Raw genomic sequence first — 17332 nt, 5'->3', positions numbered from 1 at the left:
CTGCACCCCTCTTCTCCCAGGCCTGCCAGAAGCTGTTCAATCTGGCCCCTACCGCTGTCTGAGGCCATGGGCAGTCAGACTCTGCCACGGGAGGACTTGGCTCCTCTCTTCTTACCTCTCTTTCCCTCGGCACGAGAGCCTCCCCTGCTGGGAGCTCTGCCACGAAAGGGCGGGATAAATCTAGACGCAGGAGTCTCGATCCTGGGTCTCACAGCAAAGGATGAAGAAGGAGCTCCCTTGCGAGCAGAGGACGCCATCAGGTCATGTGTGTCCTTCTGCACAAGCGAAGCAGCTATATCCTTAACCAGCTGTTGTGGAAACAAGGCAGCCGATAAGGGAGCAAAGAGCAGTTCCGATCTCTGACAGGGAGTAACTCCTGCTGAAAGGAAAGAGCAAAGGGTTTCTCTCTTCTTCAAGACTCCCGACGTAAAGGTGGAGGCGAGCTCATTGGAGCCATCGCGGATGGCTTTGTCCATACAGGACATGATAAGTAAGGATACATCTTGGTCGGCAGACGAGATCTTCCTACTTAATGCTCCTAAAGACCAATCAAGAAAGTTAAAAACTTCAAAGGCCCTGTATACGCCTTTAAGTAGATGGTCAAGGTCCGAGGAGGACCAACAAATCTTCGAGCGTCTCATGGCCAGGCGACGGGGAGAGTCTACGAGGCTTGAGAAGTCACCCTGGGCAGAGGCAGGGACTCCCAAGCCGAGAACTTCTCCCGTGTCATACCAGACGCTCGATCTAGAAGCAAGCTTAGAAGGTGGGAAGGCAAAGGCCGTCTTCCCCAAACTCCTCCTGGTATCCAACCAGTCGCCTAGAAGACGTAAAGCCCTCTTAGAAGAGCGAGAAAGCACTAGCTTAGTAAAGGCTGGCTTGGTAGCAGCTAAGCCTAGAGCAAACTCAGACGGAGGCGAACGAGGAGCAACAGCAACAAAATGATCTGGAAAAAGATCCTTGAAAATCATCATGATATTCTTAAAATCCATCGAAGGTTGAACAGCCTTAGGTTCTTCTACATCTGACAAAACGTCCAAAGGATTATCATCAGGATGAGGATCAGCAACGTCCTCATCTGAAGGAACCTCGTCCGACAACTGATGAGTCTCAAGCAAGGGAGAGACCTGCCTTGGTGGCAATGCTTGACAAGCAGAGTCCACACGCACAGGAGCAACAGTAGCAGTCCAGGACGCTACGTCACGTAACTACTTAACGGACTGACTAGCAACAACAACAGGAGCGGGAGGACGCTCGACGTCAACTCGAGACTGCCTTGACTGCCTAGACTGAGCAGTCAAAACAACTCTTGACTGCGGTGCTTGACGCTCAACGTCAAAACAAGTCAACTTCGCTGGTTGGCGAACGTCCTGAACGTCAACACGAGCATGCGGCAGCGGCTGAACGTCCACAAGCGGCTGAAAGTCAACACGGGACTGCATCGAGTGAGGCTCTACGTCACGTGACTGACGTGACTTTGTAACGTCAACGTCAACAGGACGAGCAAAGGCTCGTTTGGGCGGCTGACGACCAGGCTCTCGATCAACTAAACGGCGAGGATCATCGTGAACCTGCTCAGCAGTATAATCCTCCATAAGAGAGGCAAGCTTATTCTGCATATCTTGCAGCACAACCCATTTAGGATCAATGGGAGTGGGTGTGGTTCGAGACGAGGGTAACGTCTGTGACTGCAAAACATTGCCTACACTAAGACTCTCGGAGCCTGTGTTACGCTTCTGTTTAGGCGGCGAGCAGTCTTCCGATGACTGCACAGGGTCAGAGCTGTCCCAATGGCTACAACCAGGACGCTGGACCTGTCCTGAAGGGACTGACTTTCGCTTTAAGGGTCTCGCAACCTTGCTCCATGGTTTCTTACGCGAGAAGCCTTCGGATGACGAGGAGAAAATCGCCTCACTCGTCTTATGGTAGGGGCGGTCTTGACGAGACACGCCCGAAACCATATAGGGAACGTCTGTTCGTTGGTTAAAGCCTCTCGTACCCATAAGTCCTACGACATTACTTCTCCCTGGGGCATGGGAGCTTGCAAGAGGTCTCGGACTAGGCGAACGACAGGCACGAACAGACGAACCCTCGGTCGCAACACTGATAACACTTTGCGCACTAATCACTTTATCCCCACGATTTTCTAATGTGGCACTCTGACACTTTAACTCTTTTACATCCGCCATGAGTTGATTACGGTCCGTAGCTAAAGATTCAACTCTCTCGCCCAAAGCTTGAATGGCACGTAACATATCCCGCATTGATGGTTCATGAGTGCTAGTAGAAGGTTCAGGCACAACTACTACTGGGGAAGGATTAGGTTCAGGGGCATGGGAGGAGGAAAATTCTAATGATCTAGAGGAACTTCTCCTCACCCTATCTCTCTCTAGCTTACGAGAATACTTATCAAACTCTAGCCAGTCGAATTCCGAAAGTACCACGCACTCATCACACCGATCTCCTAATTGACAGGTTTTACCCCGACAATTAGAACACACAGTATGTGGGTCGAGAGAGGCCTTTGGAAGACGTTTGTTACAATCCCTAGCATTACATCTACGAAATTTAGGAATTGGAGAAGGGTCAGCCATTTTGAAAAGTCAAAGAAAGTCCAAAAACAATCCAAAGTCATCAACAATTAAATCTATCCAAAAAATAGTTCAAGAGTTTAAATTGAAGATAAAAACACCTGCACTGCGAAAGCTCAAAACCAAAAAGCAGTACTTCACCAAGACTGTTGAAAAACTCTAGGTTAACAGCGAGTAATGGAATCAACTTGTCGATCAGACCGACAGAGAAGAACTGGAGCTGTTTACATGTATATGCGGTATCTGGCCGATAGTTGGCGCTGGTGGGCACACCCGCAACCTTCATAGCGATCGCTCGCGAGTTTTTGTGTTTTTCTGTCGAGCCGCCGGAGACGTCAGCTATTATATATTCACCGGCTAAGTTAAATATTTAAAATGTATTTTTGCTAGCCTAAATAGTGTCTTTTCAACAAATTTTTACCTTTATTTCTTGCATAAATAATCAGATTTAGAGAAACATGACCTCCCCGTTAATAACTACAAAAATGGGGTTCCACAGAGAGAAATCAGGGCTTTAGGGTGGGGAAAATAAAGAAAATGGGTAAAATAAAAGAAGGTCAAACCTAAACACAGCAATCTCCGTAACAAAAAGTTACTATAATCAAAATCAGATAATAGTAATAAAACATGGTCAAAACATTGGATATTTTGTTTGCCAGACTTCCGGACGCATAGAAAACATGATTTTCCATGAGATTTTCTATGGAGTCGAGACATTTATAGCAGTCTTTAATATGACAAATTCGAAGATAATTTGTATTTTTCCTAACCATACAAACCTTAGCTATTTACAAAGGGTTATTACTTTTAGCGTAGCTGAAATGGCGAGCCATTAGAATTTAACGAGGGTGTATTACCCCCGCGCTAGTTAGCGGGGGGGTAGGGGAGTGGTAGCTAGCTACCCCTCCTCCCCCTCACACACAGGTGAATACTCACTTTCACTTAGAGGTAGGACTTGTCTTGGGGGACAGGGCTGGCGGGCAAATATGTGTAAATAGCTAAGGTTTGTATGGTTAGGAAAAATACAAATTATCTTCGAATTTGTCATTTGTTCCGTAACCGAAATACAAACCACGCTATTTACAAAGGGTGACTTATCCCTTAGGAAGGGTGGAAAGTCCCCAGCCATACTGGCTTTGGCTTTACCCGGGGACTCAGAATCCGAGTGAGTCGCACTCGAGAAAAGGAGTCCCTGCACCTCACAAGTTCCTTGCACCGCAAGGAACCATGTGGCCTACGTAAGCTTGTGTGTGAAGGAAGAAGTGTGACCCGTCCTAGGCAGTTGACCTGGAGTTCCAGAAGGAACTCTGGGTTAGGACGTTCCCAATACCACCTCGTCAGGGTATGGGGGACGCGACAGTATTGACTCAATACTCGGAACACAAGGAAGCATGGTTTACCTGCAGAGGTTCGAGGTCAGCTATGCAGAGACCAGGATGCTGCTTCCCCGTAGAGGGGATGATGAAGAAAGAAGTAAGGGCCAGACATACTTCTTTCGTTCATGCAGACTAAAACCTGATAACAATGCCCTCAACCTTCTGCTACCTGTCCAAAAAGGAGCCTGAGGTTAGACCAGCTGTTGTGTAGCCACCACAGAGCGATAGAAAACGTATCGAGACTCCTGTGGGTCACGCCCTGCAGGAAGCGGGCTGCGAAGGTCATCAGACGCTTCCAGACTCCAGCTTGTAGCACCTGCGTCACAGAGTAGTATTACTCGAAGGCGAGGGACGTTGCGATGTATCCAACATCGTGCTGTAGGGCGACGTGACGGGGGAGGGTCTGAAGACAGGTCGAGATGAATGTCCTTGAGTCCGGGCTGAAGAGGTATACTGGTGACTCTCCCCCCATGTCCTCCTTGTGTTCCCAAATCGGCTGCAACTGAGGCCAAACTGCAGCTGTTCCCAGCGCTAACCTCTCGATTCCTGTACTGGCAAGAAAGAGAAGATCTTGGGACATCAGACACAGAATGGAGACTCAAAATCTTGAATGAATCGGACCGAAGGGTCGGGACCCTCAGATTCTGAGTCTAGCCAACAACTCAGGAGCGAGCCTGAATGTTGCCTTCTCCTCTTCCTTAGAAAGGGGGGGAGTAGTAAGAGACCAAGAAGATTGCTTACACACTGGCCGTGGCCAGAGTGAGCAGAAGACCCAAGGCGGAATACAATCCGAGGCCTGTCGTAAAAGGGTCTTGAGAAGATCTCTTAAAGGACTAAAAGTCCGAGCCATGCTCCAAGTCGGAGGTCTTCCTCCGACTAGGGCAGGGACGATCGTAGCTTCGCATGAGCGAGGATAGATCCAGCGGGCAGGAAAAAGTTATTCCTTTAAGCCTGAAGGTCAGGGAAAGGCTGAGCGACAGGCTTCATTGCCAAGAGCGGAAAGGAGTTTCCTCCCGCCGAAAGGCAATAAGACCGTTATTGCTGGAGAAGAGGCCTCACGGGAAGAGGTATATCTCCCACGGCACCAACCACCTTAGACTCTTCACTTTGCCTGGGAGACCCCTGTGGATGACTATCGCAGATGACGCGACCTCCGTACCGCGACTGTAGCGGGTTGTCTCTTCTAGAGGAGGAAGCGTAGTGTCTCCAGGCATGAAGCCGAAGCGACGCCCCGGTTCGGGAGAGATGTCGCAGTGTGGTTGCTTGAGTAGTCTGCGCCGTGGGAGAAGCTCTCCCGGGAGTTCCGTCAGGGGAAGCAGAGGGTCCAGAAACCGTTCTGCGCATAGTCCCAGTGGAGCTCTCCCATTGAAAGGTTGACAGACAACCTGGTTTTGTTGAGACCCATTGTCCGCAGACAAAAAGGAGGGAAGACGCAGGCGTCGAAGTTGTCCCACCATCACCGGAATGCATCTTGCCAGAGTCTCGGGGTCTGAGACTGGGGGGAAAACTAGCGGAAGCTTGAGGTTCCAAGCTGTCGCGATCAGGTCCCCCAGACCAGCACTTGCTGGTTACCCAAGGTCAAAGACCCTTAGGTACACTCTCTCTATGAGGCTCTGCTCGGATAGTCTGAGAGAAACATTCCCCTGCCTGGAATGAGAGAGCCGATGGTGGAATTGAGAGAATCTCAATCATCCCGGTATCTCTACTGCAAGATGTGAAGGTGTGAAAATGCGTCCCCTGCTGGTTAGCATGAAGTCGACACGCAACGGGGCGACTTGGCAGGAGCGGTAGGATCTGAAGAGGGGCCAGACTAAGGCCCTTAAGCCTGCCTGAATGATGGAGAGGTATCCTTCAGGTCTTGACCATAGGCCTGGACCGGAACATGCCCCCCCCCCCTTTCCTTTGACGAGTCCGAGAACCGCATCAAGAATGTGGGGAAAGGACGAGAATATCCACTACCATCAAGAGGCTCCATAGGTCAACACCCATTGCAGGTTTAATAGTTCCGCTGGTCCCATAGGGCCAGGGAGTCCGGTTAAACATTGCCTGAAGCCACCGGAACTTGGATCGCCCCACATGGAACTTATCCTGAGGCGACCGTTCGGACTATAAACGGGTCAATGAGGAAAGAAGAACTAGGAAACGTTCCAAGGTAGGGCTGAAAACTCTGCTTGACTGAGAACAGGTACTGCGACTCTCCTCAGTCTTGCCACAGTCAACCGAAAGGAAGGCTCGGAGGATGTGGTAACAGAATCTGGCGTCCCCAGGTGGTCACCCATCCAAGTACCGACGTTGCTTAACCTCGCTGGACGGACGAGAAGCGGGGTTTCCAACGTGGTAAGGCGGTTGACTCAATATCATGGCCAGATACTCCAGATGTTGAGGCAGAGGAAGAGAAGGCTCCAAGCAAAATACCATGAGCCCACACTCATGGTCAGCATTCGGAAGCTTTTCCCGGCGCTGAAGAAGGTCGAAACCCGAGCCTACCGGAGTTGACCAGCCCTCCAAACAGCAGAGGAGGCGAAAGTCTGCACCTGAGCGGCCAAAAGGAAGGCAGGGAGAGTTCTCTGGGGAAACACACCTGCTATGCCACGGCGGGATAGCCACACTGCATCATAAGCAGGAATACTTGCAGTTTAGGCTGAATTCGACGAGCACCCTGGAAGATGGATGGAATGGAAACTGAAAGTACCCGTCCTTCCGATCCAGGGTTAAAGGAGTCCTGTCGCCTCGTTACCAGTCTGATCGATTCTGCTGGTCTACGCTGGCCGAAGTTTGTTCGACAAACTTGATCAGGGCTGAGAGGTCGACTATGGACATCCCCTCTCAGATCCTTCCTTACAAGAAAGGATCGACTGAGGGGGCCGGGGGTGAAGCCGTCGATGATCCTAAGGAAGACCTTCGCCTAAGGTATGGATCATTCTGCCCAACCGGGCAACTCTGCTGATGCTATGGCATAGAGGTTCAGAGACACTGAATTCGCTGACAGAGACGGCAGGCGCGATATCCTTGGCTACTCGCAGAGATTGTGCGGGAATGGGCATCGGGAAGCTGTCATTCGGATGAGTAACCTTAAGCATCCTCCCAGCGAAAAAACCTGCAATCCTAGAGTTCGTGAACTCCTTTTAGGACTATGCCCTCCCCCGGGGAAGTCTCCCGTGCCATCTGTTCCTGACAGGAGGAAACTGCAATTGGACACCTTGTCCCAGTTGTCGTAGCCGATAACTTAGGCCGACGTGGTTGAAAGAAAAGGGAGCTGGAGCCCTGCAGAGTTTGGAAGAAAGCGCCTTGGAGGAGTGAAACCGGAAGTCGATTTACTCCGCACAGCAGATGTTTAAGTCTCTGTCCTTGGGCAAAGACAAAACTCTTCTCAAGGATGGAAGGGTGTCTGAGGTCGTTGACCTCCACAGATGAGACACCCGAAGGAAGCCTTCAGTCAGTGCGTCCAGATGGTACAACATCGAGCTTGTCCGCAAGTAGATACTTAACGACGAAAGGCCAAGGTGCCTGAGCTCGAGAGGAGGAAAGTACCCTTGATCTTCCTGTAGCTTCCTTGAACCAAACCTCGGGCCGTAACCGAGGAGGGAAAGAACCTGGTAAGCTCCCAGAGGAAGAGGTAAGCAGTCACCCCTTGTCCGATGGAGAAATCTTCAACGGAAAGCCCCCCCGCCAAAAATCCTTCCAGGGCGGGAGAAGGAGAGAGTACTCGTGCAGGAGTGGGGACCCTCGAGACCGACCTCTTGGGAACCAACTTCGCCCTGGGGGAAGTCACCACGAAGTCCACTCCTCTCTTTCTCTTCAGCGTAGGAGAGACAGCCGCTGGTTTGTTACCCTGGCCGGTGAGTGCTGGTTTCATAACCCTCATTAACGCCCGTGCCAGCGGATCAAACCATGTCTGCTGCTCCAAGGACACAGAGTCCGAAATCCTCGCTAAGGTGAAAGGGATCGGGCGATCCTTTGGAGAGGACACGACGGTTCCTGCCTGAAAAGAAGGTGGGAAGAATGCTGTACTGACCTGTCTTCGTCCTGCACTACCAACCTGTGCTTGGATGGAGGTGATCCCGAGTGCCGCCTAGGAGCAGGCGTCCCTGCTGCTACCACCGGCTGTGGAATTCGCCGCGAACTATGGTCGCGCGAGGGCGAACGGTCGCGCAAAGGCGAATGGTCGCGCGGGCGCACAGGCGAGTGGTCGCGCGGGCGCGCAGGCGAGCGGTCGCGCGGGCGCGCAGGCGAGCGGTCGCGCGGGCGCGCAGGCGAGCGATCGCGCGGGCGCGCAGGCGAGCGATCGCGCGGGCGCGCAGGCGAGCGATCGCGCGGGCGAGCGATCGCGCGGGCGCGCGATCGCGCGGGCGAATGGGCGTGACGGCGAGGGATCGTGCTGCCGCGTAGGTGAAGAAGATCGCTGGCGGTAAGCGATGGCGAGCAGCATGTGTAGGTGAATGATCGCGTGATAGGGTGCGATGGTGATCAGCATCCGCAAGAGGGCGAGCGTTCAGGGTTGTGCGATGAGGAGCAGCATGCGTAAGCGGGCAATCGTGCAGGGTTGTGCGATGGCGAGCAGCATGTGTAGGTGAATGATCGCGTGAAAGGGTGCGATGGTGATCAGCATCTGCAGGAGGGCGATCGTTCAGGGTGGTGCGATGAGGAGCAGCATGCGTAAGCGGGCAATCGTTCAGGGTTGTGCGATGGCAAGCAGCATGCGCAGGTGAATGATCGCGTGAAAGGGTGCGATGGTGATCAGCATCCGCAAGAGGGCGATCGTTCAGGGTTGTGCGATGAGGAGCAGCATGCGTAAGCGGGCAATCGTTCAGGGTTGTGCGATGGCGAGCAGCATGCGCAGGTGAATGATCGCGTGAAAGGGTGCGATGGTGATCAGCATCTGCAGGAGGGCGATCGTTCAGGGTGGTGCGATGAGGAGCAGCATGCGTAAGCGGGCAATCGTTCAGGGTTGTGCGATGGCGCGCAGTTGAGGGTCGCGCGATGGCGATCAGCATCCGCAGTTGAGGGTCGCGCGATGGCGATCAGCATCCGCAGTTGAGGGTCACGCGATGGCGATCAGCATCCGCAGTTGAGGGTCGCGCGATGGCGATCAGCATCTGCAGTTGAGGGTCGCGCGATGGCGATCAGCATCCGCAGTTGAGGGTCGCGCGATGGCGATCAGCATCCGCAGTTGAGGGTCGCGCGATGGCGATCAGCATCTGCAGTTGAGGGTCGCGCGATGGCGATCAGCATCCGCAGTTGAGCTAGTAGCTGGCGAACCATGTTCCTTCAGAAGTGTTGGAGAACGTTGGCGTGCCAGCTGTAACACACGTGGGCGATCCGGAGATCGCTGGCGAGCTGATGATCGCTGACGAGCTGACGATCGCTGGCGAGCTGATGATCGCTGACGAGCTGATGATCGCTGACGAGCTGATGATCGCTGACGAGCAGAAGGCTACGCGTGGAAGCCTGCGTAAAGAAGAGTCCTTGACCCCGACCTGAACCGAAGTTCTAGATCGCGAGGGCGAACGTGGGCGCACAGGGCACGTAACAGGAACCGCAGGGAAGATCATCTTGAAAGCGCTGACGAACAGGAGAGCGCTGACGAACAGAAGGGCGCGCAGGGAAACCCTGACACGCAAGGGAAGAACCCCCGTGGGGGCAACCCTTTGCCCCGAAGGGATCGTTGTCCGCCGGGAGACTGATGTCCGTCGGAAGACCGCTGTCCGTCGGGAAGACCGTTGTCCGTCGGGAAGACCGTTGCCCGTCGGAAGACGAGATTAGACTGCTGTCCATCTGCACCAAGACGGAAGATCGAGAAAAAGAAGTTGTAGGCTGCAAACGGAGATTCAAAAAGGAGCCTCAAGCACCCTTATAGGGAGATGAGAGGCCCTTACGACGAGGCGGACGGAGGGCCTTACGGCGAGGGAGGCCAACAGCAACAGCAACAGAAGAAACCTCCGAAGAGGAGTCTCTATGAGTGTACTCTCTCGCGAACGAAAGAGAAACACTTCGTGGAAGAGACTGGTCAGCCAGTGACCTAAAAGGGGCAATCCTCCGAAGAGGAGCTCCTGCAGTTGCCCAGCCCCTTGAGCGAAACTGCAGGTGCGACCGCTCAGCACCAAGAGCATAGTCGCACGAAAAAAAGGCAAGAGAAGAACCCCCCATAAGAGGAAAAGCTCAAGCCTGGACAGGAAAAAAACTTCCCTCGGAAGGAAAGTTATCCGCCCAAGGAGGCAAGCCTCCTGACTGTTCTAAAATGAACTGGAGAGCTGTCCGTCGACACGGGAGTACTACCAGTAGAAGGAGACACGCCCCTGACGACAATACAAGGGGGGAGGCAGCAACAGCCGAATCCCCAGGACTCAACCAGACAGCTCACACCGTTGCTATATTACAGAAACGAACTAGATCGGTAACTGTAAAAAAATAAAACAAATAATATTAGTACACATTCATTCCCCCGGGAAGGCTCCGAAGAGGAATCCCGAGGAAAAGGAACAAGAATTACACAACAGGCACGTGCCCTCACAACCACTTACACTCGCGGAAGGAGAGCTGAAACCAAAACAGAATTATAACAATTATAATTATGTAACTATGTAATTATGTAATTTAAAAATGAATGAACACTAATGAAAAAAACGAAAACCCCGAAAGGAATCGTTCTACAAGCTGAAAAATTAACAACTACAATTAGATTCATAAACTAATTGAGACAAAATGTACGGCGTAGCAACCCCACCCACACGGGAAGGAAGCTACAAGGGCGTAGTAAAACATAGTAAAAGGGTGAACGACCTCAAGAGAGAGAGAGAGAGAAAGACCGAAGTCAAACTCGATCGCAACCCATAAAATTAGGCCGTGGTGGCCTAACTGCCGAGGCCTCCACGTAGATATCGTACACTACACACACACATCTGAAAAGGAAACTTACTTATTTCTATACTCAAATATATATACAAACATGAAAACATGTTTACATATATATTGAGTAAAAGAAAAGTAAGCGAATAAGTAAAGACAAAACAGACAATGGCTGCCAAGCGAGGACCAAGACAGAGAGACGTCTGTCACAGTCCGAGCCAAAAGTGAAAGTGAGTATTCACCTGTGTGTGAGGGGGAGGAGGGGTAGCTAGCTACCACTCCCCTACCCCCCCGCTAACTAGCGCGGGGGTAATACACCCTCGTTAAATTCTAATGGCTCGCCATTTCAGCTACGCTAAAAGTAATAACCCTTTGTAAATAGCGTGGTTTGTATTTCGGTTACGGAACAAATATTATTACAAAACTTTGTTGCTTAACTAAGCTGATTATTTATTGGTTGTTGCTATGCCCTAGGCTCGCTTTGTTCGCAATTAAACATCATCTCGCTGCTCTTATGTTCTGGCAAATGGACTATGTTTTACTATGTGCATTAACCACGTGGGATAGTATTTTGGCATTAAATATCAATTATGCAAACTTCATCGGCAAATATTTCCAAAACCCTTAATTTGCAGAAGATCCTAATAACTTTTTTGTATGAACCATCTCAAAAATATATGATTAGTAAAAAAATATTAGATATCCGAATTTGGTTGAAACAGTAGTTACGTGCTAACGACCTATAGATCCATCATTAGTACAGACATCGATTTATAGCACAACCATCGATTAATTGTGCTGCGCATTCGAGGGATATATTGAAGGTAATATTGCCATATTAAGCAAGCTAACAAGAAACGGACATTTACTGTCACCGACGTGTAAATATAAATTCATTGAAACGCGTTAAATGGAAAAAAAAAAATGTGAATCAAGCATTTAACTTGAAATATGTATTTCCTTTTTGGATGGAAATACATGTTTTAAAATAAATAAGTGTACTTTCTGTGAATTGAAATATATTATCTTTTTAGAGGGTGAGGCATATTTTGTATGCCTACATAAATAAATGTACTTTCTTGTGAATTTAAATGAGTCTCTGGTTGATTTGATGAAAATATACCTTTTTAATGGCGAGTTATCATGTAAATAAGTGATTATATCAATAAAATTTACAGATTTTCAGTTAATCACAATGTTGCTTTCTTCTTTTATCTTTTGGACAACTATAAACATCACACAGATTCTACGTCCAAATCAATCGATAGTTCTGCGCAATCGAGAGATTGCTCGGCAGAAAGTACGGCCTCATTGTGCGCCCTCAACCATATCGGCTGATCGCGCTGCGCTAACTACCAATTGCTGCGCCAACGATGGATCTATAGATGGCGCCGCACGATCGACCGATAGCGCATATCAGTCGATAGCACATAAAAGTAATACCAAAAAAAATATCCTAACTTCATATATATTTTCCATTCGTGCGGCAAGTGTTCATTCTGTATAGAATGTAGTGATTCACTAATCAACCAGTTCAGCAAACAGTTCCCATCAATCCCAAAATACAATAAAAAACGATTTATAAGGATAAGAATGTTTCTTTCACGAGTCCAATCTTCACCAAGGGTAAAATGTTGGGTCATTAATTAACCAATCAGATGAGCATTTAGACAATTCACAATAAAATAAATATATAATTCATATGTGGAGATATATAACTTGTCCGATTATGAGCGTTTTTACTTGAATTTTAGGCCATAGCCCAACTTCCCACTGAGGCTCCCCGTAGCCTACAAAGACATGAGGTACAATTACCGAAACTTCAAAGCCTATATAAATCTGGTTTTCTTGTCCATTCACTCGGGATTTTGAAGTCACTGTTTGCCAGGTGATTACTAAAATCGTCATCCTTATGCCACACTCACCATATAAGTCGGTAATACCTCCATGATTTAAGGGTTAATTGAACACGCAGAACCCCGGGATTTCGTTTTCCTGACAGCTGTGTTTTGATGCATCTGGTAGAGAAAAGGTAGCATAACTTGTAATAGTTTACTTTTTACATGATTTCTCTAAGAAATACTTATTTTTATATATAAATATTATTTGATAAATTTTTCATTTAAAAATTTGCAAATATATGATAATATACATATTAATTTCTGTAAATATATTTCAGATATCTCTTGTTTGCTTTTAAAGACCAAATACCAACGCTTTTATCGAGGTCTGAAGCTCATAGAGATGTATTAAAAGAAGATCTTTGGTCAGTAATTTGATAAACTTGCGGCCATATTGATTTCTAAGCATTGCGATATTAATAACACACACGTATCTTTATTTCTTATTGCTGAATTCAAAGAACTAGGATCTCATAAGTAAAAGAAGTTAAATGTAGTATTATTAGCGTTCGATGTGTGCCTTTCTAGCACCAAGTAGTAAGTAGTATTTGATGAATAATCAAAATTTCATAATTTAACTAGTATAAAAAGTCACCTTGCTTACTTTAATGAGATGTCCTTTTTAAATACTTAAAAAAAGAGTTATTTTACTAAATATATCCTAATAGCAGGTCATTAAATTAAATTTTCATTAAAACGGCCATGCCATGATGGTAAAATATCAGTGAATTGAGTACACACACACACACACACACACACACACACACACACACATATATATATATATATATATATATATATATATATATATATATATATATATATATATATATATATATATGTGTGTGTGTGTGTGTGTGTGTGTGTGTGTGTGTGTGTGTGTGTGTGTGTGTGTGTGTGTGTTTGAGAAAGAGAGAGAGAGAGAGAGAGAGAGAGAGAGAGAGAGAGAGAGAGAGAGAGAGAGAGAGAGATCAGAGCCCAAAGCCCCTCTCCACCCAAGCTAGGATCAGGGAGCCCCAACCAATGGCTGCTGATGACCCAACAGGTAGACCTATAGGCTCCCCAAAACATCCCATCCTTAGCCCATAAGGATGGTGAGGTTGCATAAACTACAGGAAACTATCAAGCTTGACCCAGTGTAATGGGGTTTAATCCTATTCTGCATTTATACCATTGTTTTCCAGTTAATCAATAATATATTATTATCATTATTATTATCAGTTGCTAAGCTACAACCCTAGTTAGAAAAGCAGGATGCTATGCCCAGGGGCTCCAATAGGGAAAATAGCCCAGTGAGGAAAGGAAAAAAGAGAAAATTAAATATTTTAAGAAAAGTGCCAGCATTAAAATAAATATCTCATATATAAACTATAAGAACATTAACAAAACAAGAGGAAGAGAAATAATGTGGAATAGTTGGCCCGAGTGTACCCTCAAGCAAGAGAACTCCAGCCCAAGACAGTAGAAGGCCATGGTACAAAGGCTATGGCACTACCCAAGACTGGAGAACAATGGTTTGATTTTGAAGTGTCCTTCTGAACTGTGTTTAGGAATTAATGCTCAAATAAGTAATGTAATAGAAGTTGTCTGATATCATCATAATATATTGCTTTAGTAAACTGATACAGAGGAGTTTTCAGTTAAGAATCTTGTCTTCAATTATCATTAAAAAAAAAATTGATTTTTGTAGCTGTAGCTATAATAAGTTAACCAACATACAATTTTGGAAGTTGTAGAATATGATAATCACAGCAGAAAGATTAATGATGTAGGCTGCCCCCTCGCACAATCTGTTTGAGCCAAACTTAACATCAGCATAATGAGCTTCAACTGGTCTGTATCAGCTAATGTTCTGACAATTAAGAGCAACTTTAAAACTATCTCATGTACAGTTTCTTAAACTATGATAAGATGATGAAACAAGTAAAATCAATGTTAAAATGCATTTTAATTTTAATTTAAAAAATAGTTACGTTCTAGTAATCTAGTATATTGTAGTTTTAACTATAAATGAAATAATAATCACTGTATTTCTATATAATTGGAGCCGTTATTGCATAAAGATAAGTAACTTCCAATTAAAGTTTTTGTTAAAGTTTATTTCCAACTGATATCGCCATACACCTGTGCATCTTTATTGTTACTCCACTTACTTTAGGGCTGTTTTCCTGGTCTTATCACCCAGGGGAACCCTCTGCCCTACAGGAGATATAAGTTCCTGCACTGATCGATCTACATTGGTTACCTGTGAAGGCTCGAATTGAATTTAAGATTTGTTTGTTGACTCACAAAGCACTTACAAGTGATAAGCCTAAATATCTTCGTGATTGCTTGGTCCCCTACCCTCAAGCTACTAGCGCTGCTGTAAGAGTTAGACATGCTGTGGAGACCCATATAGACTATTCGAAATTGGTGTGAATCATGCAATAGGAAGAAGAACTTTTTGTTAAGCTGCACCGAGACTCTTCAACAACCTTCCACTTGATATCAAGAATAGCAAAAATGTGGCAGCTTTCAAGAAAAACCTGAAGACTTATCTCTTTGGAAAGTGCATTGTCTGAAAACTATTAAGCCTGAATACAAATGCTAGTGAATAACTGAAAAGATACAGAGCAAAATATTAACTGGAAAGAAATTATTTTCACACACCAAGGCCCGCCTGAACAGACTCTTAGTGTCTGATGGAGGGCGAGAAATAAACCCCTTAAAGTAAAAGTAAGTATCGTATACATTCCTAGGTATTTAGCGTATCACACATCATATTGCATGTTTATTCCCTTTTATACTTTATCATTGTGTTGTTTGTTAACTTGGAAGTCGAAAGGGGTCTGAATCTAACCAAACTTTGTAATAAAACAAATTTTAGAAAGATAAAGAAATTGTTACAGCTATTCAAAAAGACGTGAAATAGTTATAACAGCTAAAAAGAGATATACATTGGAATTGATATAAGGTAATGTTGAAGGTTACTAATACAAGCAAAGGCAACGGACAGATCATTGCGATGCTCATAATGACATAAAGACATAATATAGGCCTACGGACAACATCAGCGCTTAGGCCCTTTTCTACCCACGTGAGACCCACTCGAGTCCGGCAAATAATTAATGCATAAACAAGTACATCTATTAGAACTCCCGGATCCTTTATTTTTGCTTGGGAAAACCTATCTTCAAATAATATCAACAGTTGCAGCTTTCTTTCTTCCACATTCAACATCTACACTTCAATTTCATATGATAGAGTTGATTTAAGAATTCCTTTATTACCACCTTGGCTTCAATAGACAGTCCAGTGCCTTACAAAACTTTTTAAACACGCTACATTTCTTGCTTCCAATTTGCAACTCGCTTATTCTCCCACCTTCCCTTTAAAGAAATTATTATTTTTTCTATCAGGTGTTTAATGGAATCAATCACTTCCATTTTTTTTTGTAAATTTCTTAGTAATACTGTTATTTTTATTTATCCTCATCATCTTATTCTTGCTCACATTTACTCTCAACTTTCTCTTATTGCAAACATTTTCAAACTCTATTACCAGTTTCTGAAAAAAATAGAATATTAATAAAATAGCAATGTAAGTGAAATAAAGAATAACTTTTACGGTTTAGAAGGATTACTTTGAAATTACCCAAGAAATATATAACCAAAGAGATTGTTAATTAAATGAATAAAGTGCCATACAATGTTTCGAAAAATAGTAAAAATAGTAAAAAAAACATAATAAACAGAAATGAAAAAGATTTGCATATTATCTGCTATTTCTAAAAGGTTCCTTCTTACATTTCTGTGAAATGGAATTGTCTAAATATGCCTTAAATTCCTTTAATAGCATTAAATATTATAACAGTTCTCGTTATAAAATTTCATATAGTCATAATCATAACAGCTTATGTTTTGCTTAACGAATCATCGTATTTATAGTGGTAGCATTTTGATTTTACTATTTATAAATACCCTTTAGTGTGTGATATCTATTCATAAAACTATCTTTCAAAAATTGCAAAGGAGTTTGTGCTAGTAACAGTCCTCGTTACAAAAGTTCATAGTCATAATCATAGCAGTTTTTGCTTTGTTTTATGAATAATTGTATTTATATTTGTGCCATTTTGATTTTATTATTTAGAAATACCTTTTAGTGTGTAATATCTATTCATAAAACTATCTCCAAAAAATTGTTAAAGGAGTTTAGGCTCAGGTTCAGGTTCAGGTTCTGGGGTGAGGCATAGCCTTTACAACGGCGCCTCTGTGTCTTTTAGTTTTGTGTGTTCCTTATTTTCACTAGTTTTTCTCTTTTCATCCACATTTGTTGTAGTATATTTTTCTTATTTTCAATATTCTCTTCACAAAAAAGGAATTTTCCAACTGTTTGTGCACTGTCTTCTTCGTATGGTTGTTGAAGCTCGATTGCTTTTATTCTTATATCACTAAACTGTGGACAATATAATATAAAGTGGTTAGCATTTTCTTCTACATCACAGAATACACAGTTTATATTTCCATCTTGGTGTCTGTTTCTTATATTCAAGCCCAATGAGTTTGTCCTTGCTCTAAATAATAAAATTGACGAAAATGTATTGTCATACACTTCCTCCTCCTTGATTTCACTTTTCCAGTTT

At 45.4% G+C, this 17332-nt stretch overlaps 1 protein-coding gene across 4 annotated transcripts in view; it reads right to left on the bottom strand.

Annotated features, from left to right (window-relative positions):
• Positions 1-12824, bottom strand: part of LOC137634800 (armadillo repeat-containing protein 8-like) — a 58134-nt gene extending 45310 nt beyond the window's left edge. For 2 of the 4 annotated variants that reach the window (XM_068367345.1, XM_068367346.1), the window contains exon 1: positions 12626-12751. In XM_068367345.1, the coding sequence (XP_068223446.1) occupies positions 12626-12718 (93 nt within the window). In that variant the 5' untranslated portion in view covers positions 12719-12751. Of the gene's footprint in view, positions 1-12625 lie in introns of all 4 variants that reach the window. The other 2 variants (XM_068367347.1, XM_068367348.1) reach the window with 2 other exon arrangements.
• Between the last annotated feature and the right edge of the window lie 4508 nt (positions 12825-17332).

Source organism: Palaemon carinicauda, chromosome 45, assembly GCF_036898095.1.
Source record: "Palaemon carinicauda isolate YSFRI2023 chromosome 45, ASM3689809v2, whole genome shotgun sequence".
NCBI classification, from domain to species: Eukaryota; Metazoa; Arthropoda; class Malacostraca; order Decapoda; family Palaemonidae; genus Palaemon; species Palaemon carinicauda.
Note: the sequence above shows the minus strand (reverse complement) of the source record. Positions and strands in the feature narration are given on the sequence as shown.